At 41.0% G+C, this 25,743-nt stretch overlaps 1 protein-coding gene across 19 annotated transcripts in view; it reads left to right on the forward strand.

Moving 5' to 3' along the window:
- The window catches only part of TNIK (TRAF2 and NCK interacting kinase), a 724,668-nt gene that overhangs the window by 685,155 nt on the left and 13,770 nt on the right, over nt 1–25,743 (forward strand). For all 19 annotated transcript variants that reach the window (XM_086944405.1, XM_086944396.1, XM_086944403.1 and 16 more), the window contains 5 exons: nt 2,691–2,825; nt 21,510–21,610; nt 22,342–22,491; nt 24,651–24,810; nt 24,946–25,085. In XM_086944405.1, the coding sequence (XP_086800531.1) occupies nt 2,691–2,825; nt 21,510–21,610; nt 22,342–22,491; nt 24,651–24,810; nt 24,946–25,085 (686 nt within the window). The remainder of the gene's footprint in view (nt 1–2,690; nt 2,826–21,509; nt 21,611–22,341; nt 22,492–24,650; nt 24,811–24,945; nt 25,086–25,743) is intronic.

Here is a 25,743-nt window from a genome sequence, read left to right on the forward strand (position 1 = left end):
CCCCCTTTTCTGAATCATTTTTGTCCACCATAAGCGTGGAAGGGTATACTCAGATGTAAGTCCCTAGCTCATTGCACCATCAGGATTTGTATGTATTTGTAGTATTTTTTATTTTGTTTTATACAATATTTGTAGGTATTTGTCCTAAGTATTTAAGATTATATTTTTTTAATGTACATTTTACATATATTTGTATTTACATTTTTAACATTTGTATCTTTTTTTTGTTTTTTGAAATATTTTTATTGTTAATATTTTGTTTTTAATTTTGAACTGACTGGAGTGAAAATATGAATTCTTACCCCTCCATAATCCAACACTTTCCCTACTGTTTCACTCACTGGAGTGGGAATAGTAATTTTTACCCCTCCCCTCTCCAACACTTTCCCTGTTGTTGCACTCACTAGAGTGGGAATAGTCAATTTTACTCCTCTGCTATTCAAAACATTCCCTTCTGTTGCACTGACTGGAATGGGAAATTTAAGTTTAAAGGTTTTCAAATATTTTAATGTTTTAATTTAGAATAGAAAGTTGTTTTTTAGATTTTAAGTTATTGGTATATATATGTGTGCATATATATATATACATGTAGTGCATTGCAATGAGGGGGTACCATAGGTACCCCCATGTGCTCCCCGCAACACCCTGGGGGCCCACAACGGGCTCCCAACAGCAGGAACCGCATGGCTTTCCATCGCGGCATCGCCACCATGGAAAGGTGATGTTCCAGCTACATCATAATATGGATGGCGGTGTCTTGCAGACACTGCCACCATATTGTCTCTTTTCCACCTGGTCGAGAATTCGACCGACGGAAAAGCAGCGGACGATCTTTCTGTCTGCCACGGTGCCCCCGCCATACTAATATGGCCGGGGGAGAATTAAAGCAATCCGCCCGCCATCCTAATGGGACCCCTGGTACTGAATTTGAAGATCAGATCAAAGATTGTATTTTTTTTAACTGTTTTTTATTGAAGTAATTTTTTATTAAATATTTTTTTATGTTATTGAAAATGTTCATTTTTTAATATTGTTAATTTAGTGTTTTAAATTATTCTTTAGTATTTTTCATTCTATTCATGTTTATTTAATATTCTTTATTTACATATTATGTTTATGTTCTTACATTTTTCTTATGAAACTTTTTAAAACAATATATTTTATCTACATGAATATAATGTTAAATAATTTAATATCATTATACTTACCTATTTAAAGACAATATTTTGGTTCTCAATATTTTTGTAGTCAATACTTATGTTAAGGGCAAAAATACAGAAAGTTGATATTTTTATCCTCAATATTGTTGTGATATTTCTGTTGCTAATTTTATTTCATAGAAAGTTTGAAGATAACCTAACTATGTGCATAACTAATTTCCAGCAAGTTCTTGCCTTTAGAGACTTGTGTGAAAGATAATTGTACTATGTGGTGAAAGCAGTATTTAGGACAGTTGTGAATAAGACATGTTATTGGTTCCTGGTCAAAGTGTTATTTGAATGAGAGACTCAGCCCCCTATGCAATCAAGTAGAACAAACAGCAATTCATGTTGTATTGTTTTGTGAAATTGCAGTAGGTGAAACCCCCTTTGACAATTCTAAGTGGGAAATTCTAAACAAGAAAACTCAACAGCAGCACAGTATGCAGAAGTTCACAATGCCAACATAAGGATGCCCCACAGCAGTATCCATGCAGCTCTGCATCCTTGCCAATATTGCTTTTACATAAGAGGAGATGAGGTTGTCACTAATCTTTGCATCTTTACTTGTGGGCAGCTGCAGTCTAGGTAAAGTATGCAGAGATTCAGGTTTATTATTAGAAAACACAAAAGAGACCTATATACCGGACTACCTCTGAGTGATTTACACAGGCAAATCTGTAGGCATCACTTCTTTACGTAGCTATTTCACCCTAGTGTTGATGTGCCCATATGGGACGCAAATAAAGTGAATGAGTTAGGCTGCCCCTTAAGACTACAGGCTGGGGACAGCAAATTAGGGTGTCCCCTATCCTTTTGATAGGGGAGTACTAGATATGCATTTTGGGTGTCCCATTGGATTAGAAGCTCCTGAAATCAAACAGCTTAAAAGGAAATAATTCAAGAGAAGCAGTGCAAAAGAAGCTCCTTCACATAGAAAGACATGTATACCAGGAACAGCTACACCGTCAGCCTCTGACTTTTATCTTCAAAAGCATAACAGTTGCTTTTAAAAAGTTAAAGTGACTTAATTGTAAATCATGCCTTATTAATCTAAGTAATTTAAAAGTGGCTGCCATTTATAACAATGAATTTTAAACAGGGTTCATAATCGAGTATTTTTAATGAAGAACAAAATAAATTCCAAGATAATGTTGCTGAAAAAGGCAGGAATGGTACAAAGATGGATTTACAATCAAATTTTGCAGATTTCATGGTTTGCAAGTAATTGAATGTACATTTGTTTGTGTGAAATGTTTCAAATGTAGAGTCGCTTTTAGATTTTGTAATGTCTGGCTATTTAGCGTCAGTTAGTGCATTTTAAGTTCAACATTGAAATATAGCTATAAGCTGACAAATGTGAAGTGACTTCAATGTCAGATAGCATCACAGGAAGGGACAACATGACTAAAGCTTGATGACCTTATTCATTTCAACAACTATTTTAATGTGCGGTTTTCTACATACGTCGATCTTCTATTTTCTCAACAGGAAAAAAGAACAAATTGCGGGTATACTATCTTTCATGGTTACGAAATAGAATATTACATAATGACCCAGAAGTCGAAAAGAAACAGGGGTGGATTACTGTTGGAGACTTGGAAGGCTGTGTACACTATAAAGTTGGTAAGTGCTTTAATATATATATATATATATTTTTTTTTATTTTTATTTTTTTATTGAATGGGACTTGTAATGTGCTGTATTACTTCTAGAATGGCACATGTTTCCTAAAGTTGCATTGTTACTCGATGCTTTATTGTTAGGACAGACCACAACTTGGGGACAACGGAAGATGTCATGGATGTAATGCCTATAGTTTCTATTGATTGTAGTGCTCAGGGGAACTATACTACAAATGAGGCCATTTTTTAGGAACAAGTTACTTGCCTTGGAAAGCTTGATCAATGAAATGAGAATACACAGTGAATAAGAAAGCGTGTATTGAACTGCTGGAAAAAAGGGCTGAACATGCTAAAATACAGGAGGCTCTTGGCTGCCATAATTACCATGTGCCTTGTGGACCCATATCTTCTCCTCTTCTGGAAAGAGGTAGCATTCATCTTTTCAGGCAACACTTCATTTCAACTATTGCTGATGAAAGTGGCTTATATCACTCAATAACACACTATAATTTATAGTTATCTCTTAGTGTAATTCTAAAGCTTAATCTCCAAAGAGCCTGTGCTTATTACCAAACATTTGCCATCTTAGAGTAACCATTTGTCAGGCAATTTCAATAACTGCCAGTGTAGCTTTTAAGCAGCTGGGGTACCCACCAATGACTATACCACACACGGAGCTCAGAAATACACGTATTTATTCTTTTGTGTGTAACTGCGAACCTTCACTGCACTACACTCTAGCCATTATGTCATAGCTCTATGGAGTTCATTAAGAACCAAGTGTTCAATCATTTTTAACTTGCAAGACGCTACATCGCCCCCTCTGTTAAATTGAAACTTACCAATTTTACAAAATATATGCACATACGTACATTTAAAATTATTCAATTAATCTTGTTGTTGCTGTAATTGTGCGGCCTGGACATGTTGTGGGAAGTTGAGGCATGCAACATCAGGATCCAAGATCTGCTGTGATGGTGAAGCGACAGTCACTGGTGCTTCAGTATCAGTCCCACCTTTACAATGGAGATCTGGTTAACAATGAACCAAAAGCCAAAAGTGTCTCCGGGAATAGACTTCCCTGGCCGGTATGCAATCACCATGTGTCTTTTGGTTAACACCGCTTGAAAAGGTTCTTTATCAAAGGGAGCATCCAATTTTCTTCTCTTCATCTGACATGCAAACACTCGGTCTCTTCTCTGGAAGATGAATTTTTTTTGCATGTCATTTTCGGTCAGCATAGGTCTTCATCTTTCGTTTCTAAATCAAGCCCATCATACAAGTTGCATTCCCATCTCTTTCTCTCTGATTGGTACACTAAGGTATCTTGGTTGTCATTGCTCTCACGAACATCAATGTTGCTCGAATTTCACTGGAGGTCGAGGGAGGTGTTGAACAGTAAGCTCTTAATTTAGTGTTTAACACGGTTTGTAAATTGAGCTTCTCAAGGGTAGGACGATGCACAGCTTTCTTTAGCGTGCTCATAAATCTTTCAACCAGTCAGTTGACCTGTGGCTGCAGAGGAGTGGTCAATTGATGCTTTATATTCAGATGCTCTAAGAAATTTTGCAGAGTAATAAAAGAAGGGCCATTGTCAGACTTTAGTATGGCTAGAACACCCCATATCGCAAAGATGCCATCCAGTCTCTCATTGAATCAGTCTTGAGTGGTGGATGAGAGAGCCTCAATTAGTGGAAATCACAACTATTTGTCCACAATCACCACCAAGTAATGTCCATTGCCAAGTGTACCGAAAAAGTCAATGGCTTACTCTCCTAGGCATGTTTGGGAAGTTCTGAGATGTACAGGATGTGTTGAGTAACATTTGTAGACAGGAAGTTGTATAGATGACAGGTTCTTAATTCCTTCTCAAATTGTTCGGCGAGATATTGAAACCAGACTTGGTCTCTGAGAACTCATTTTGTAGCAACTATTCCTCTATGTCCTTCTTTGGCCACTTCAATCATTTTCTGCCACAGACTCTCGGGAATCAGTCTTCCCGACCCTCACAATATAATTCCATCTTGATTAATGGACAGTTCATCCTTAGCATTTCTCTGTTTTTAATATTCAGTCCCACTGGTGAAAGGTCAAGTGTGCTGGTTCCACGACTGATGTGTAATTATACTTTCAACTTTAGCATGCCACTGTCGTGGCTCGTGGCAGTGACAATCTGCGCTACTGAAATGACAGCTGGTCTGTTTAATTTTATGGCGAAGTTGATATAAGTTTCAGTTGACTTGGATGGAGTGCCATGAACTTGACAGAACACTCTAGAAAAGTAGTCAGCAGGGTTCAGATCCTTCCCTGGATGATGCCCAGTGTTATAATAGTATCTTGTTAATTGTAGTCCCCAACATTCTATGCCAGAAGGCATCTTGACCTTTGGATTGCCAAATATTGTTAGTAAAGCTTGATGATCAGTTACCAGCATACAAAGGCTTTCAGTACAGGAATACATGGAAGTGTTCACACTGCTAGACTTTCTTTTTCAGGCTGTTAGTAAGCCCATTCTGTTTGGGACAAACTCCTACTTCCATATGTCGTAATATGGCTTCTAGCATTCGAGTGTCCACTGTGTTGTGCAAGGATAGCACCTAACCCAACCGAGCTAGCGTCAACAATAACCTCTGTATAACATTTCAGATCGACATAAGCCATTCAGTAGCATTCTCAATAGCTTGTTTGATTTTCTTAAAACTGTTTTTACATTCATATGACCACTGAAATGAAGCGTCCTTTTTCGTCAACTCTGTCAATGGTAAAGTCTCTTACATATCTAGTACAGTAGCTGGCCATGCCAATAAAGCAACTCACCATTGAAACATCTTCGGGAGGATCATCATTTGACCTTGCTTGTCCTTCAGCAGGATCAGCTGCCATACCCCCATCAGAAATATATGGCCAAAGAATTTTTACTTTGTCTTATGGAACTCACATTGATCTGCATTTGAAGTCATACCTGCATCAGCCAGTAAATGACGTACTTGTGTGAGAGCCTGATTGTGCTCCTTTTCGGTAGCTCTGAAAACCAATATATGATCATTATAATTGATTGCATTCATGATAGGCTGTGTGATATATCGAGTGACATTTTGGAAACATTCTGGAGCTGATGACATACCAGAGCATAGTCTTTTGTATCGAAACCGACCCTATGTGTTGAAAAGGTTGTAAATGTGCATGCAGTTTTCTTCAAATCCCATCTGATGAGAACCGTTATTCAAATCCAGGCAAAAGAAAACCTTTGCACCATTTAATTGTGTTATATCTGCAATGTGTGGGCCTGTATGTCATTCTCATTCATTTGCCTTGCGCATGTCAATGCATATGCGTACCTCTCATTCACTATCCTTTGTGGGCACTACCATAATGGGAGAAACACATGGCATTGGGCAAGTAGAATGATACAATGGTATCATACTTAAGTAATGGTTCAAGTTCTTTTTTAATAGCATCTTGTAAGTAAAAAGCAATTTGCCTAGGTCTTTGAGCAACAGGACGGATGTCCTCATTAATATGCAACTTTACATTCATTATCTTAAGCTTTCCCAAACCATGAAACAACAAAGGGAACTGACTTACTATTTCATGGTGAGCATTCATGTTGTAGTTCACTTAGATATCATCAGCTGTGCTGAAGCGGAGTAGACAGGCACTTGACGCTGTTCCTTGAAGGACAGAGATGGGCGCTTGCACCTTCGTTTCCTTGTGTTTCATTGTTGCTACAAATGAACATTGACTTTTTAAGGGTGCTGATGCAGCCCATATATACACTTTGGTTTTCGACGGCATAAGTTCTGGTAAGGGATGCAATGCATTAATTTTTCCCTTAGAATAAGTTTTATAGAGGCACCAGTGTCTGTGATTAAAGGTATCCAACAACCATTTACTTTCAATGTAATTTTCAAAGAATTTTTGAATGACGTTGGTGCTTTGGTATGTCAACTTTCTTTTGACTGACATTTTTTTCCATATGCTGCCAGTCCTCCATGTGCAGGCTTTCTGAGGTAAACATAGACATGGCACAACCATCTTCTTGACTTTCACTTGAAACTAATATAGAAAACTGTTTGACGGTGGTTTAGATGACAATAAACTTTATTCAGTTTCGATTTGCCATACCTTATGGTTCGGCTGGGCCTTGTGGGTGCGCAGGTGCGTGCCATTTTGTCTTCGCGTATTGCCACACTTGTTTCACCCCCTTTACTTTACACACCATCACAAAATGGTTCTCCTTCCTTAGGCCCTTATATTTTTATCCAATGGTGGGACATTTGTCTTTGTGTGGAAATGAAAATCCACATCCAAAGCATAACTTGTTTTTATGTGCAGACATCACCTTGTGTCCTTCAGTCCTTTGCTTTGACTTACTTTCCAACTCATGACTGATTTTTTATGGGCACCTCCGGTCTCCAGGTCAGCAGCTTGTCAAGCAGCACACTCTTCAGCTCTAACAGCCATTAATACTTGTTTCAGATTCAGAGTTTCTCTCCGCATCACCGTCAAATGTATTGGACAAGCATTCATCAGTGAGCCTGAGACTTTTGGCTTCTGCATCATTGAATTAAAATTAATTGAACGTACAGTGTTTGATGAGTGTGTCAAGTCTTTCTAAAAATGAATCAATGTTTTCATCAACTTTTTGTCATTCTTGACTGAAATATGTCTTTTGTAGGCAATATTGGGTTTTGGATAGAACGTGAGATTCAAGGTTTCTTTAATCTGACGGTATGTGAGTTCTTCATCAGTTTGTGGCATTTTCTTGATGACTTCCTTTACTCCAGTGCAAGCAAGATTTGTGAAGTATTTGATAATCTTTGTTATGCACCTCTTCAAGTGCATCAATGAAATCTTCAAATGTCTCTATCGACATACTCCATCCATCGACAATATTTAGCTTTTTGGCGGTAACGAGGCGGTAACGAGGTAATGTGGCTGTCTTTCGACCACTGCTTCTACCTTATTGTCTGTGAGACCATGTGATGTACTGGCCTTTAGATCATCCAAGATAATTACTGGAAACATGATTTTCTTCTTGGTCTCCATTGGAATAACAACCTGCCACTATTCCGAACCCCTCACTGACTATCACGCTTCAAAGATCTGTGGAGTTGTGTGCCACACTTAGAGGTTTTGGTAGCTTGCCTCTTGGGTTATGGACAGCTCAGTAAGCACAAACCCAAGCACTTTTCCTTGAGCTGCTCTTCCCAGTGCTGCAGTATAAACACCCTCTTTAATTACTTCTGGAAAGCAAACAACCATTTGTTTCATCTTAGTCGCTTTGCTTTTGACATCTCAGTGCACTTGCTTATACCTGGTAGATCTCTGCGTTACAGCACTTATACTAGCAACCTTATCTTGCTTTGTCCTTTTTGACAACAAGTTAATCTTTGCTTGGCAAACACTTTTAATCGCAACTTAGTGTTTTATGTTGCGGAGTAGTGTGGTACATATACGTATGGGCCTGGCAAACAGGTTCGCTACCAACAATGTGTAGATTCTGTGTAGATGCCTTTGTTTTCAACTGCATCACAGCGGCTTGAACTTTGCTTTGACTCCACAAGCAGTCAGTGTTGATTCTGTACTTCAACAGCCACGTTGCACATAAGCAGTTTGCATGGACCACGGAAATCTCTCTGTAGCGGGGAGGACCTACCGGCGGAAGGAGAGACCCCTGTGGTGGACTGGTGGGTCACTGACATGGATACCGCTCCCTCTTTTACCCCACATCAGGACGATTGGAGGTCTGACTCGCAGTCACTATGGCAGGACAACCCCCGTGAGGAGTGTGAAGGTTCCTTTAACTGGGCGGGTAATAACAAGGAAGATACGCCCCTGAGTGACGTCTACGCTACAGGATTGGTTAAGACCCAGGAAGCAGGAAAGTCGGCGTGTGACGACACCGAGCGAACCGGAGCGGTGTGGAGACTAGCACCAGGAAAGTCAGGAGGAGTTTTGCGGCGAGAAGAAGGATACGAAGAGGAGCAGTTCAGAGGAGAGAAGGACGTGCGAGATGAGCTGGAACCAGAAAGAGTAATGGAGCCAGGAGGCCATCGTCAACACGAGCCGCCCAGCCACACTCACCAGGGAGTGTGGCTTCACCAGGTACGGCAGCGCGTGACTAGCTTGTTTGAGTGGAGGGGAGGCACCACGCAGTAGCAACTATAGCGCGTAGAGTGTTATCCTATGAGTTGCGCTTGTGAGATACTTTGCGTGCTCCCCTCGGTAACACATTCCAGGTCTCATGCACAACTCCACCCCCTCACAGTATCCTATCACTCGTATAAAGACTAGATTGCACGGTGTCCCTATCACCCCGGTATCCCCCTGGCTAAAGCCTAACCTGAGCCATACCTAACAAAGTCCTCATTTCTCCTTCGCATGTCCTGCGGTGGCGCAACCGAGGAGGAGGCAGAGTGGACAGCTGAGGACCCCAAGAGAGAGAGTGGAAGACCCCATCCAAGACCCGGAGGAGTCAACCCGGCCATATTGTCTAGAGAAAGACTGACTTTCAGGAAAAAGAAGACTTTCATAAAAATAAAGCCTTACATACCCAGGTCTGGTCTCCGTGCCCTTCCTTCACCCCCTTCACCCCCGCAACAAGTGGTGTCAGAAGTGGGATTTCCCCCTCTCATCTCGTCACCAGAGATGGACCAATTAATCCAACATCTGATCAAAGGGCAGGAGAAGCTGGAGTGGGCAATAGAACGCCAGATGACTTCCACGCACGAAGACCAGGAAGTCTTCAAAACCGCCATGACAGCTCATTTGGATGGCCTACAAAAGGCAATGAAAGAACCCGGAGCAATAGCAGTGGCAGACCGCAGAACCCCGGTACCCCTTCCGTCCGGAATAGCATTACAAAAGTACATGTCTGGGGAAGATCCCGATGCTTTCCTAACCAACTTTGAGAGAGCAGCAAGGGCCTGTGGCAGGCCTGAAGACAAATGGCCATTTTTTTTGGCTCCCTTATTAACAGGGGAAGCCCAGGCAGCCTACCAGGTGGCCAACGATAATGGGGTAACACCATATCAAGACATCAAAATAATAATACTGGGCCATTTAGGACTAGATGCTGAAGCCTATAGGATTAGGTTCCGAAAAGAGAGGGGAACACCAGGCGAAAACCCCAAGACTCTATACTTCAGACTAAAAGCCGCTGCTGATAAATGGATAAAGCCGCACAACAAGACTAAACAGGAAATTATGGAATGCATATATCTGGAGCAGTTTATGGAGGCTCTTCCCTAAGGGACACAAAGATGGCTAAAACAGCATTCAGGTACGACTCCAGCCCAAGCCATAGAAATGGCCACCAACTTCTTCAGGGCCCAACCTAGAACACTACCGTGGGACACTGAAAAACCCAAACAGACTCAAGGACAAAAACTGACAAGAAGTTTAAACCGGGTCCTGAACCAATGAAAAACAGATCCCAAGAAGTCAAGTTCCCCATAATGAAGGAACCACAGTGTTTCGACTGCGGGGAATGGGGCCATATTGCACGCTTATGTCCCTGAAGAAAACAGACTGAACAGCCTATGGAGGTTGGTATCTACCCAGGACAGTGCTGTATACCGCCGAAATGGGCCCCTCCTTCTAAATACGTGTGGTACTTGAAAACAAGTTAGTGAATGCACTGCTAGATTCAGGGTGCCGACAGTCAGTAGTGCAAAGATCATTGTTGCGTCCCGAACAACTCCACCCTAATAGCAAGGTATACATAAGATGTGTCCACGGGGACGTTAAGCCATACCCCGTAGCTGACATAACCATACACCCAGAAGGTAGAACCCCTTGCACAGTTAGAGTAGGAGTGATAGAATCCCTGCCAGAAGACCTCATCATAGGAGTAGGCAATCCGGGTATTTTATCCATATTCCAAGCTGAGGTCAGGGAGGTAGAAAACAGAACACCTAAACCTAAAGCAGCTCTAACCCCATCTGAACCATGGGTATTAGACCGCAATATCAGGTTTGCCCAAAGCAATGATGCCACACTCTTTAATGCCTGGGAGTTGGCCCACAGAACCCAAAACAATCCAGACACGCCATATCCAAGGTTCCTCATTGATAATGAACTCTTGTATCGGGAAGGGAAACCTGGAGAACCCCGTCAATTATTAGTACCTAAATCCTTTAGGGATCAGGTGTTATTCTATGCACACTCACATCTAACTACAGGTCATGTCGGGTCAGAAAAGACCATACAAAACATGCTAAAATGGTTTTACTGGCGAGGCATATATAAAGAAGCCACCGAATATTGCAGGACACGTGACGTATGTCAGAAAAAGAACCTGTATAAACCTCCTGCTGTGCCCCTACAACCTATACCGATTATTAGCAACCCGTTTGAAAGGGTGGGCATGGATTTAATCAGGCCACTGCCAAAAACAGCAAAAGGAAAAACATATGCTTTGGTAATCGTCAATTATACGACCAGGTTTCCGGAGGCCTTTGCTCTCCGTGCGCCTACCACTAGGAATATTGCAGAAAAATTTCTGGAACTCTTTTCAAGAGTGGGGTTCCCCAAAGAAATTTTAACCGATCAGGGGACCCCCTTTGTGTCAAGACTGATGAGGGAAGTATGTAAGATGTTGGGCTTGCATCAGATCAGGACATTCGCCTATCATCCCCAGACGGATGGTCTGGTGGAAAGATATAACCGTACCTTGAAAACCACATTGAGAAAAATGCTGTCAGTAGAACACAAAGAATGGGATCTACTTTTACCTCTTGCTCTTTATGTACTAAGAGCTCGGGTCCAGAGTAGCACTGGATACTCCGCTTTTGAGCTGTTATACGGGAGGCAACCGAGGTCTCTTCTTGAGATAACAAGAGAGGCCTGGGAAAAAGAGGAAGTAAATGCCACCAAAACCCTCTTAGAGTACACCCAGCAACTAAAAAGTAAACTGGGAAAACTAAGGGACCTCGCATACTCTAATCTTGAAACGAGTCAACTACGACAAAGGGTCCACTATGATAAAGGAAAAAAATGGAGGAAATTAATAGTAGGAGACTGGGCCCTAGTACTGTTGCCCTCTTCTTCACTAAAGTTCCAAAGTGAATGGATGGGTCCTTATCCAGTAATCGAAACACTAGGAAACACCACCTATCGGTTACAAATATCTCCCACCAGGAAACAATGTTATCATCAAAATCTCCTGAAGAAATGGTTGGGTCCCAGTCCAAAAAACGATCATTTTGGATTACCTACTGCACCAGAAGTTACCACCCTGGAGCAGTTACCTATTAACAAAGAACTCTCCCCTCAGATGAGAAACAAATTGACTGCAATGTTAAGACCCTTTGCACCTATATTTTCAGACACTCCTGGGTACACCAGCCTAGTTGAGCATAAAATAGAGACCTAACCAGGAAAACAGGTAAAAATACGACCCTATAGAATACCAGAAGCCCGACGCCAGGACGTAAAAAGAGAGTTACAAGAGATGTTACGCTTGGGGGTTATACGCCCTTCTAGGAGTAGCTGGTCCTCACCCATAGTGATGGTACCTAAGACGGATGGTTCAACTAGATTTTGTATGGACTTCCGAGCCTTAAACACAATATCAGCCTTCGACGCATATCCCATCCCCTGAGTAGATGAGTTGGTGGAGAGGATAGGGGAGGCCCGCTACATAACTACACTAGACCTGACCAAGGGCTACTGGCAGGTACCCCTACGGGAAGAAGATAGGTGTAAGACCGCTTTTGTCACAGACGAAGGCTTGTTTGAGTTTAATGTGCTGCTGTTTGGGCTTCATGGGGCACCAGCCACTTTCCAGAGGCTAATGAACGAGGTGTTACAACCCTACAAATCTTTCTGTTCCGTCTATCTAGATGATATCTTCATTTTCAGCAACACCTGGCAAGAACATTTAAAACATTTCCAAACAGTCCTCCGAGCACTTGAGTCTGCAGGGTTACATGATAACGCCAAGAAATCAAGGGCCGCATGTTCCACCGTTAAATACTTAGGGTTTATGCTAGGGCATGGTGTTATCGCTCCACAGGAGGAGAAGGTGAAAGCAATATTAAGCACTCCCTTCCCCACCACAAAAAAAGACCTAAGAGCTTTTCTCGGTTTAATAGGATATTACCGTAGGTTTATCCCCAACTTTGCAGAGGCTGCAGGTCCCCTCACCAATCTGCTGAAAAAAGAGACATAACCTCACCAACTACATAGACCCCCTGACACAGCAAAACAAGCCTTTGAGAAACTAAAAACGGCCATAACTACCAGTCCTGTTCTCATAGCCCCCAATTTCAGTAACACCTTCTTTTTGGCCACAGATGCGTCAAATACGGGAATAGGGGCAGTACTGTCTCAGCTAGGCACTGACAATCTTGAACACCCCATTCTATTCATCAGTAGGAAATTGCATCCCCGGGAAATGAAATACCCAACAGTAGAAAGGGAAGGCCTAGCCATAAGGTGGGCAGTGGAAAATCTCAAATATTATCCGGAGGGCAGGTCTTTTGTTCTCTATACAGATCACGCTCCGCTACAGTGGATGCACAGGAACAAATCCCTCAACCCCCGTATACTTAGGTGGTTTTTGTTTCTACAAACCTTTTCCTTTACGGTGAAACACAAGAAAGGGAAGGAACATGGAAATGCTGACTTTTTTTCACGTTCTTGTTTTCTCCCCGATCTGGAGAAACCAGAGGGGGAGGTGTGTAGCGGGGAGGACCTACCGGCGGAAGGAGAGACCCCTGTGGTGGACTGGTGGGTCACTGACATAGATACCCCTCCCTCTTTTTTTCCCACATCAGGACGATTGGAGGTCTGACTCGCAGTCACTATGGCAGGACAACGCCAGCGAGGAGTGTGAAGGTTCCTTTAACTGGGTGGGTAATAACAAGTAAGATACGCCCCTGAGTGACGTCTACACTACAGGATTGGTTAAGACCCAGGAAGCAGGAAAGTCGGCGTGTGACGACATCGAGCGAACGGGAGCGGTGTGGAGTCGAGCACCAGGAAAGTCAGGAGGATATTTTTGCGGCGAGAAGGATACGAAGAGGAGCAGTTCCGAGGAGAGAAGGGCGTGCGAGGCAAGCTGGAACCAGAAAGAGTACTGGAGCCAGGAGGCCACAGTCAAACGAGCCGCCCAGCAACACTCAACAGGGCGTCTGGCTTCATCCGGTAAGGCAGCGCGTGACTAGCTGGTTTGGGAGGAGGAGAGGCACCACGCAGTAGCAACTATAGCGCGTAGACTGTTATCCTATGAGTCGCGCTTGTGAGATATTTCGCGTGCTCCCCTCGGTAACACATTCCAGGTCTCATGCACAACCCCACCCCCTCACAGAAACCTATCACTCGTATAAAGACTAGATTGCACGGTGTCCCTATCACCCCGGTATCCCCCTGGGTAAAGCCTAACCTGAGCCATACCTAACAAAGTCCTCATTTCTCCTTCGCATGTCCTGCGGTGGCGCAACCGAGGAGGAGGAGGTAGAGTGGACAGCTGAGGACCCCAAGAGAGAGAATGGAAGATCCCATCCAAGACCCGGAGGAGTCACCCCGGCCATATTGTCTAGAGAAAGACTGACTCTCAGGAAAAAGAAGACTTTCATGAAAATAAAGCCTTACATACCCAGGTCTGGTCTCCATGCCCTTCCTTCACCCCCTTCACTCCCGTAACACTCTCTTAGAGAACACTGTTAATCTTCAGGTTACTTAGCCCATCCTCACCACCATTTGTTGGTCTTCCCAGCCAGGGTACCCCGCAATGACTGCCACACACGGACCTTACTAATGCACTTCTTTTTTCTTCTGTGTGTAAATGCGAACTCCACATTCTAAAGCAACATTCACTGCAAAACAATATAGCTGTTACATCATAGCTCTCGGTAGTTCATTAGGAACCAAAAGGGTACTGTATTGAGTAACACTGCATTCATCTAAAGCCTTCTAATCACAATAAGCACCAAGAAATGTTATGAAGAGACTTGTCCACCCACTTGTCCACAAAGAGTTCATGTCCTCCAACACCTCATAGGGCTGTAGAAGAATAGAAACCGCAATGTATTATTTAAGAAACATTGTGCTTCTTTTCACAAAGCAAGCTCAGCCATCAAGGCATCTACTTATTGGTTCATGGTACTAAAGGTCAATAATATCTTGGTTGCGTCTAAATGTAGGCTCCTATTTGCCAACTGTTGACATCTATTTAACAGATATTGATCTCTGGTAGGATATACAATGTAGTTAGAGTAAAGTCTATGCTCAGGGTTAGTGAACTAACTAAAATATTACTCAGCAATGCAAGGTATCAGGTTAGGTTCCCATCTGGTCTCTAACTGGTGAAATGAAAACAGAACATAAAAAGCAGCTATTTCCTGCTCTCCTACACACTCCTTCATATATATTACTTAAACATCAGCTTTAGCTATCTACTGTCAATGACCTATTGTCATCCGTACAATGCAAAGAGAGGAATTTGGATCTGCTTGTTGCTCTAAACTTGATTTTTTTAGTGTATCCAATACTCTGTTACTCATACAATGCCATTCTTCCCTATTCCTATGTTTGTCCTACACTGGAGTGTTGCTACTTTACATTGCTTCCGATTTGATGAGTTATATTCTTCCACTGATCACTTTAGCTGATTTATTTCTTTACTATTTGAACACTCTTTTACTTCCTTAATCCACTGGCTGCTGGTTCTTCCTACAACCCCTTCCCCTACTTTCTGCTTGTTCATCTCACTCCCATGTTTTTTAAATTATTTGTTTTCTCAAGGGCACCTGCACCCCAGTTCTGTTTGCCTCTACCACCCTCTCTCAGCTGTTTCTCCACTTTGCCCCACCTCTTCGTTCTCCATCCTGCTCTCCTTTTTATTTTACATTTTTACTGCAATTTGTTTGTGGCCTGGCAGCAGACTTTTGCTTTGTCTCGCATTTCTTTTTTTGTGCTCCTGCACTCTTTTTTAAAAATAAGAAGTTTAAAAAAAATGTGCTGGTGCTTCACAATTAATGCATACATATGTATAAACATGATAGCCATCTTGGAAGGGTTTTACAAAAAAAAAAATCAGATCAGGAGGGCTGCCATTCATGGGCATACATCTAGAAACACCTGTAGACCATATTTGCACATTGAATTTACTATTAAAACACGAGTCATTTTAGAACAGTAAGTGTCAACTTAAAATTAAAGTGATGCATACCCAGTACAAACAAACATTCACAAAGCTAATAAGTCAGCACTTGATCTTTAAAAGAGAAAAATACTGACTTTGCCAGTGCTCATTTTTATAGTTGCATGATCTATATTAAAAACATTACAAAGCTTGTATATACTTTTCCATGCTATGAGGTTCTACCTCACTTCTTTGCTATTATATGAACGGCTGTCGATGGGTTGGAGTGGAAGGGTCAGTTTACCATTTGTGTATACGTGTTTTGTAAAAAATCTGAAAATATGCCTAATCACTATTTACACTGGTCCTGCATCAGCAATATATATACTTGCTTACATATACAGTATCATCTTTTCAGACTTGCTAGCTAAAGTTGATGTTCACTATGATCAGCTAGTAACAAATATTTTTAAAGAAGCTACAAATCTTATGACTTCTAAGCATAAATATCTGAACACCAATGTTGGATTGAAATTTAAGACAGTCTGGCATTCTAGCTTGAAGGGGCGAGTTTACTGGAGTTGTTATTTTGGCCCTTTCATGGTCCATGGAACTAAAAAGCTATGCATTGCCTTTTTCAGGATAGCCCATCTGTGAATGCCTGACTGCCTGAAGTTCCGGCCCAGCACTGCTGCACATATAGTAGCAAATCATCTCAGTTGTCTAAGGAACGCTTCTTAAGATTTAACACCTTCACCAGGTCCTTTATCTTATTCATAACTGTCCATATGAATAAGTGACCAGCTACTTGATTGCTTTAGAATTAGAAGGTGGGAGGTCTTTGTTTCACACTTGTAAAATAACTGCTGAAAAATCTGGTGTTGGCTCAAACTGCAGCTAGGTCTGGGCAAGGAACTTGATTGCGACAGGGCTTTCAACGTCTGCTGACCTTATACTCTCCTCGAAATGCTATGCTTAGCATGTATGACCATGCATCTGCATGTTTCTGCTCCAAATTACAGACTATGTGCATCGATGAACCTACCAATTCGTATTGGCCGTGTTCACTAACTGATTTTCTGCAAAGAGAATGTAAGTTCTATGGTTATATAGTGATTTTCCACATTGATGACATTGAGGAAAATAGTAAAACCAGGAATCCTGTAAAGTGGGATCCTGCTATCTTATAGCATTATTCCTGCACCTAGATGTGATTTAGTTGATGGTAGTGCGCTTAATAATTTTAATGAAAATGGTTTGAAGAAATCATTATAGAAAGAGGACAAATCAATGAATATATGTAATTGCAAAAAGGAACAATTAATTGAAAACACACAATTTTATGGTAGTGATAATTTGTAGTCAGGTTGTTTTCTGTGACAATCTGTGGAGATAATGTAACTTGATGGAGAACACTACATTTTGAGTTAGGCTTTGTCTGTCTATGTAGTAGTTGTTTAAGCCATGTCATATCTTTTCATATTATGGTGTTTGTCTTGATGTAGCTCACATTGCTGCCTTGTTTGTCACACTCAAACATTGTTTAGCACTTCCAGTCTTTTCATACAATTGTCATCAATGCCCTTTAAAGGATACCATTTCTTAATTTGTGTAAAAGGTCTCATTTCCTCCAGCAATATTGCAAGTTCTTTAATTAGTTTACTCAGCTATTACCACTAAATTGCATATCGTTACCACCATGCTGGCCACATCAGTCTCTGACAGTAAATGAGGTTTATGCAGTCTAGTAAAAACCTGAGTACATTCAATGGTTTTTACACTTAGACTATAATACATTTTACATCCCATGTGGTTCCAGGCTTCAAAAGTTGTAATGCTCAAATAATAAGCTTAATTTCAATAAAGGTTTTATAATACAACTGTCAGTTGTACTTATTTTTTAAAGTCATATGCTTCACTAAAATGTGTTTTCCTGTTTTTACAGTTTGGTTTTTATTGTTACTTAGCTTTGTTCCAGACAATTATTGATTTCTGAATAACCTCTAAAATGTATAGAGCTGCTCATGTACCAAGGATTTCAAGAAATATGTTTACTGTTAAGAGCAAATATTCCAAGAACCAATATGTGAAACATATTTCACAGATAATGCCTTAAAGCCCTTTCTTGTCACATCTGCTTTTCAACATCAATATCCAGCCAAGGGGCCTTATTATCCCATGTGAAAACAGGCTATAGAATAAAGACCAAAGAAGACAGGTCAGGTGGAAATGGATCCATCTGCTCTCATCTCTTCCTGTTTGGCAAATGTTTATTGCTGGAAGGTCACAAACTGTTTGAAACAGAATCCCTCTAAGAGATTGGTTTTACCAATGTCCCAGAGTTATGCGCTGACTACTGAAAATGATCAACGATAATGGAAGCCAACCCTGTTGCTGCCATGCTAAGGTGTAATCAGGCTTTGCTCCCGAACCCTATGTTGATATTGGAATATCAGGACTCTGCAGTAGCTAATACCTACTTTTTTCCACCTTACTGTACTTTGGCAAAACCTCCAGTTCTCTTACTGTTCATCAGCCCCATTTACACATGGCCATCCAAATTGCTATTCTACTACCTTCACTTCACTACAAATCTATCTTGGAGCTTCAGAGTAATCAATTCAAAATGTTGCAGCTTGTCTTCTGGTAGCCCTTATCAAATGGGCCCAATTTTCCTAATATTTACATTTTATATTCCATGGCTTCCAATGCACAACAGGGTATTGTTCTGCAAAAAAAAACTGTACCAGCACATATCCGAACTCATAACACATATGGTTACCTAGCACAATTTTAAAAGAGCTGAGAGACACCCAATATGGCGCTAGTGCAGGTTTTTATTATAACGTGATCAGAATGGACCTTCTTTATCAATAAACCCAGGGACTGCAACTCTCTTCCTTTGTTTCTGTTCAGGTAATCTTTAATGATGACGTTTTTAAAAAATATTTAAAAATGGTTGTTTCTTAAGTGGTAAATGCAGGATATACATTTTTTGTTGATTTTGATGTTAGTTTGGTTCTAGCTCCAATATACTTTAGCGATCATGCACTCTGAGAATAATAAAAGCAAATAGCTTTAGTTTATTAAAATCAAATGTTGGGCAAATCATTCTATAGGGAATTACATGTTGTTTGTTCAGAAAGATGTTGTTTTTTTTGTCAAAATTCTTCTGTCAAAGTAAATCATGTTATGTCATGTGGTAGTTTTTTGTATATTGATAGCCCCGTCCACAGGTTTCGATTTGTGCTTTGGTTCTTTTTGATAATGTCATAAGCATCAGGAGAGTTGTGCAAACAAAAGGTGTTAGCGGTTGAGGGAGGGGGAACCCTACTCAAGCAGCAATCATAATTCTTGCCAGGATGAAACCCCAAATTAACATTTGCTTAACCCTATGGTAGCTCAGCCCAAAGCAGTCAGGCTTAACATAGAAGTAATATGTTAAGTATTTATGCATCACACGAACAGTAGTAAAGTGAAAACACAACACAGGAAAAGTCCACATCTATTTAGTAAACTAATGTAAAATGTAAGAAATTATTTGAGACCAAAATGACACAAATCCAATCAGTAGAACCGGAGATATGCAATTTTAAAGATTTAAGTAAAAATAGTGCCAAAATGTGCAAAGCGCCAACTGTGGTTATGTGGTCACCCCAGACAAGGACAAAGTCATAAGTTCTGGCCGAACACGATGGAACACGGACCAGACACAGGGACCAGGAAAGGCCCACTGAACAAAGAACATGAAATCCTGGTTTACCGAGCGTCGTGATATCCGGCGTTAAGGATGCGTCGCTCAGCTGCAGCTCTGAGTCCTGCATTGTCATTGAGGACGTCATCCATGAGTGGCTCTGAGGAAGCTGCGGGGTTGCAATGTGAAGTATTGCGCTGTCTTTAAGAATGCTAACATCGAGGGGCTTGCGATGTGAAGGCCTACAACGAAGATACTTTGCTCAGCAGCAATTCAGAGGAAGCTGCACTCTGCAATGGTTGGTCCTGCATCAGGGATTCTACGGTTCCAATGTGAACAGATGTGTTGCGCTGCATTGGCACTGCTCACAGGACCACAGCTGGTCTGGTAGAGCACTCCAGGCACACGTCCAATGTTCCAGGACTGGGGCAGGACTACTTGATCGGTAGGAATCATAGAAGACCGGGTCCAGGTGCTGGGTTCAAGATGCAGGTCCAGTCCAGTCCACTTCACTCAGGCAGCAGGGTAGCAGAGTAGCAGTCCTTCTTGCAGAGCAGCACATCAGTCCTTCTGAGTCATCCACAGGTCCAGGCGAGAACTGAAGAGTTGAGTCTGAGGGTCCAATATTTATACCTGTGCCCACTTTGAAAGAGGAAAAATTCCTGGTGCTTTTCACCCCCAGAAATTTGTGGAATTTCCTGCCTCTTTTCCCTGGCCCCAACTTGTCTGGGATCACAAAGGACTAGTGACTAGTGTCAAACCCTTAATGAGTGTGATCAGGCAGAGCCTTTGTGATGCTCGAGTGTGTTAGGTGACCGCTCCTCTCCCTCATCAAGTCAGAGATAGTGCATCCTGTCCACACCTCTATCCCCTTTGTCTGGGATCAATACACAAAGGCCAACTAACAGCTTAACCTAATTATGTGACCCAGGAAACATGCTTCAAGCACCAAGTGGTTGGGACAAGAAAATGGCAACTTTCTAAAAGTGGTATTTCCAGAATTGCCACTTACAACCCAGCTTTTCCATTAAAGAGGGTTTTTAATTACAATTCATTAGAGACCAAACTCAAAATTCCTATCTGCTCCCATTTTAAAGCTATCCTGTATTCATTTAATAATGTAACCCAATGTTATCTTATTGGAGAGGTAGGCCTTGCAGTAGTGAAAAATGAATTCAGGAGTTTTTCACTCCCAGGACATGTAAAACTTAAAATTACATTTTCATATTTTTAAATACACTGCACCTTCCTCTATGGGCTATTTTGGGCCTACACTAGGTGCGACTTTTATATATTGAAATGTAAAGTGTGGGCATGGCACAGGGTTTATTTTGCCAGGTGGACTTGGCAGTTTAAAACAGTATACATAGACTGCAATGGCAGGCCTGAGACATGTTTAAAAGGCTACATACGTGGGTGGCACAGTAAGTGCTGCAGGCCCACTAGTAGAATTAATTTACAGGTCCTGGATACATGTAGTACCAGTATACTTGAGACTTCCAAGTACACTAATCGTGCCAATTTGGTGTAAAGCAATTCTACCATGTTTAAGGGAGAGAGCACAAGTACTTTAGCACTGGTTACCAGTGGTAAAGTGCACAGTCCTAAAATAAAAAAAGTGTTCAGAAACCAGGAGGACGAAGGTAAATAGTTTGAGGATAAAATCCAACACTTATTGTTTGCCAAATCCTGCCATTGGAAAGTGGATTTATGTTTTTTTTAAATCACTCTAATGTGATAGCGCTCAACATAAAGCATACTTAATTCTGCCCTATAGTCAGTCATAGATTGTAATGGATAGTGTTCATCAGGAATAAAACATAGATCACTAAATATTCTCTATAAAGCATGTCTTCGATTTAAAAACTGACCTGTTGTTTCTCTCACTTTATTTATAGTGAAATATGAAAGGATTAAGTTTCTTGTGATTGCCCTGAAGAACTCTGTAGAAATTTATGCCTGGGCGCCAAAACCGTATCACAAATTCATGGCTTTTAAGGTACATACTTGAATGCATTGCATAATTGTTGGACTCAATGTGGCCTGCAAAAAAATGAAATATTGTTCTTTGCATTTCCAGTTTCCTTCCAAATGTTTAGGAATAAAGAAATATTTGTCAAATTATGACTTTACATATGTTACTTGAAATCTAAAAAAAAGTCACAAGACCTGCAAAATGAAGTACATAACCTAATTAATTGGTCTATTGTACTGTTTTCCTGTTGAAACTGAGACAGAAGGAAAATATAATTAGTGGGCAAATAACATCTATAGCAAGCTGTTGCTTTTCCCCATATGCGTACGTATGTGGTGGTCAAATACCTGCTCCTACTTTTTAAAATTCTTGTTGTTTTGTTCATGAAGAAAATATTTAACCCCTTGCCTGTGGGGCTACTTCCCCCGCTGTGCTGGGGGGCAGGGGGCGCGCACAGCGGCCTGGTGCTCGTGACGAGCTGAGCGCAGCACGGTTGGCTGTGCTCATGACGAGCTGAGCTCGTCACGGCCACACCTCTTTCTGTGGAATGCTCAGTACAGCGGGGGAATTAGCCCCTCATGCGAGCGTTGCGGCCGTCATGACGAGCTTAGCTCGTTATGAGCACACGGCCACCATGGCTCATGACGAGCTTAGCTCATCATGAGCATGGGAGGGGTTAATGACGGCAAAACATGTGTGTTCTTGTCTTTGTATACTGCAAGATATCTAAACATTAATTGTGGTTATATTTAAAGTCTTTTGCAGAACTTCAACATAAGCCATTACTTTGTGATTTGACTGTGGAAGAGGGTCAGAGGTTAAAGGTTATTTTTGGGTCCAGTACTGGTTTCCATGTGATTGATGTGGATTCTGGAAGCTCTTATGATATCTACATACCATCTCACGTAAGTACTTACTCTTTCAAGTTTCTTTACTTAATTCCAGATTCACTATTCGTTTTGCTTTTTTGCCCTGATCTGAGTTTTTGATTCAGGTTTCCACACATTATAAAGTTGATGTAATGCTTAAGGAGCTTACACTATTTGTGACATGTTTCAGCACATACACACACACAGAACATACTGTATCCATATCAATCAGTGTTATGTTATGGTATGGTAACTAGTGAGATCCTTCATGTAGTTTGTAAGGTCATCTCAGTTACATTCTTGGGTGGTCATGAGCTTTGTATTTGGTAGGTGAGCCACTGTTTGCATTGCAGGTGTATAAGTTATATTTTGTGGAACTACCCATAACTCCATAAATCATTGTAATTGCAATTTAAATGTGTTTTCAAATATATAGATTTAAAAATTACTAGTATCCATAGTGGTGTTGCCATTGATTTCATTAGTAGTTTCTGATTTGATCTGATCAGTGATTTGATTTCATTAATGTTGTCATTTGGGTGGTAATCAGTGATGTCATGAGCAGTGTCTGGCGGCAGTGTGAATTATGGTTTGTGTACCAGACTATGAACTTTATTCACATATATAATCTATTTCTGTTTATAAAGCACTGCAACTACCCATGAGAATTTACTGGGGCTGAACAGGGTTCTTGGAAAAACTTGCTGGCAAGAATTAGAAATTCTGTGATCTTAAGAGGTTTTCTGAAGGCTGCATGGTCAGTATTCATGTGTAAAGAGAGAGGTAGACAATTTGAGTGCTTAGATACTAGGTAGGAGAAAGATCAACTACCTCATCTTTGGCATAGTTTCGGAGGATTTGAGAGTTGAAGAATAGAGAGGATCTAAGAGTTTTTAAAGGATTGTGTATGGTAACTCTGTGCATAGGTAGATGGGGCAAGTGCTGTGAATCGCATAGAGAGCCATACATAAAGTTTTTAAAAGAATGCATTTCGGAATGGGGCGATAATAAAGAGAGACCCTCAAAGAAGAGCTGTGGGAGTCCCTATGAAGGTTTAAGAGAGACAGACACATTTTAAATGTGTTAGAGACAAGAAAGCAATCAAAGTAATAAATAGAGTGCATGTGAGTAGTCCAGTCTTGATAAAATCAGGGCTTGGATCACTGTAGTTCTGGAAGTAGAAGAAGAGAATGGACACATTTTTTGAAGAAGACATAAATGGTAAAAATACTTTGCTGACTGTTTGTTAACTTGAGTGGATAGTGTGAGATTTTGTTCAAACTTGAACCCCATGTTTCTGACTTCAGTCACAAGAATGCGAGGTGGGCACCGTGCATCTGCCATCTATCGGAGGACTATGAAGGTCTCTCGAACCAAGCAGTAGTTCTTTATAGCCTGCATTGATTTCCAATACGTTGTTGTTCATCCATTTGATAAATGCTAGAATGTAATGTTGAATAGTGGCTCAATAAACAATGTCCATTCCTCGCCCAGTCATGCCCTGACTCTCTACAGGTAGGTATCTGCAGGTGCGGGTTTTGTAACCAAAATCCTTCCATTTTAGTAATAACAACCTTGTGTCGACATGCATCAATATTCTGGGAATCAGCTGTGGTTCCGGCAATAATATCTCAATAGCCACCAAACTGGAAAATCAAATTACGGTATCTGTGGAGTGCTCCTGTAATTGGGTGTTTATATTTTACATGGTAGCCACTGCCATGATGGAAGCACCCGCCCATAAGCAGTTCGGTAATATGGAGTGGCAGTTTGAGATATTATTGCCAGAATCGCTGCTGATACCCAGAATATTGGTGCCCGTCAACAAAAGGTCGTACTATACCCTCTGAGTTTAAAAAGAACTCTGAAATTCCATTTAGTAAAGTTTTTCAATTAAAAAGATTGTTCCAAATAAATGTAGTGCTGGGCAGTATAAAATGTTCTATATTTCTTTGATTTTTTTATGCAGCTCACAGATCATGGATTGTACCAATGTAATGTAATGTAATGGCCCATTTATACCGCGCTAACAATCGCTCCGAGGAGCATCTCGGCGCCAATGAGAGGTCAACCTGATGTTAAAGTTGCCTTACTGCTTAAGGAGACCAGGACCGGAGTCACACTAGTGCTCTGGCGGTTATATCTGGAAGATTGTAAACCCATTGTGACTGGATCTTTTGTTTTTTTTATGATAGATACAAGGTAATGTGACACCTCATGCCATTGTCATCCTGCCAAAAACAGATGGAATGGAAATGCTGGTGTGTTATGAAGACGAAGGAGTGTATGTTAACACATATGGTCGGATAACTAAAGACGTGGTGCTTCAGTGGGGAGAAATGCCCACTTCTGTTGGTATGTAAATTTTCAATAAATACACTCAAATGTGCTTTTATTAATAGTTCTCCTTTTATATGTAGTAGCTTAATTGTGAGCTGATAGATTGTGTTAACTGTTGGCACATTTCATAAAATCATTTTGTTTTCACAGCCTATATCCATTCCAATCAAATAATGGGCTGGGGAGAAAAAGCTATTGAAATCCGCTCTGTGGAAACAGGACACTTGGATGGTGTATTTATGCATAAGCGAGCGCAAAGATTAAAATTTTTATGTGAAAGGAACGATAAGGTAAGCAAATTTGAGCACTGCACTATTAAGTAATTTTTTTAATATAGGATTATAGAGTCCTGTACCAAAATCTCACACATGTTCATTCACCCTTGCATGTGTGCAGACTTACACATTTCTTGATTCAGGGAACCCTCATCAGTCACCTCTTTTTCAAAGTATTCTTGGATAACTTTTGTGAAAAGTACAGTAGTGACGTCAATGGCATTTTACATTCAGAATTGCACATAGCACATATTTAAGTCCAATGTTCACAAATCCACTTCTTTATACATCCTCACCAGGTTTGCGATTCTTCCATTATCATTCCCACCCAGGAAAGACGTTTACTCCCGCACTGGACAGTACTATACCACTGACCATTTCCAGGGGGTATGGGTCAGGAAAAAACTTTGAAATCAATCAGAATCTCACAGGTTATCCACAGTATTAGTCCCTTCAGTTCACCTCACATCCCTGACATAGAATTCACCCATGTGCAATATTATGCCATTGTGGGGTAATATTGCAAGTTAAGAAATGGATTTACAAGTCTAAGTACACCTTTTATAAAAGCCTTGCAATTGTAAATCTAGCCATTTGCTCCAACTTCCAAGCTCAATCGACTTTGTGAATTCGGCTCATTGTATATTAATTGTATTGTGTGTCTGATATCAAG

This window comes from Lissotriton vulgaris, chromosome 11 (genome assembly GCF_964263255.1).
Source record: "Lissotriton vulgaris chromosome 11, aLisVul1.2, whole genome shotgun sequence".
Lineage (NCBI taxonomy): Eukaryota > Metazoa > Chordata > Amphibia > Caudata > Salamandridae > Lissotriton > Lissotriton vulgaris.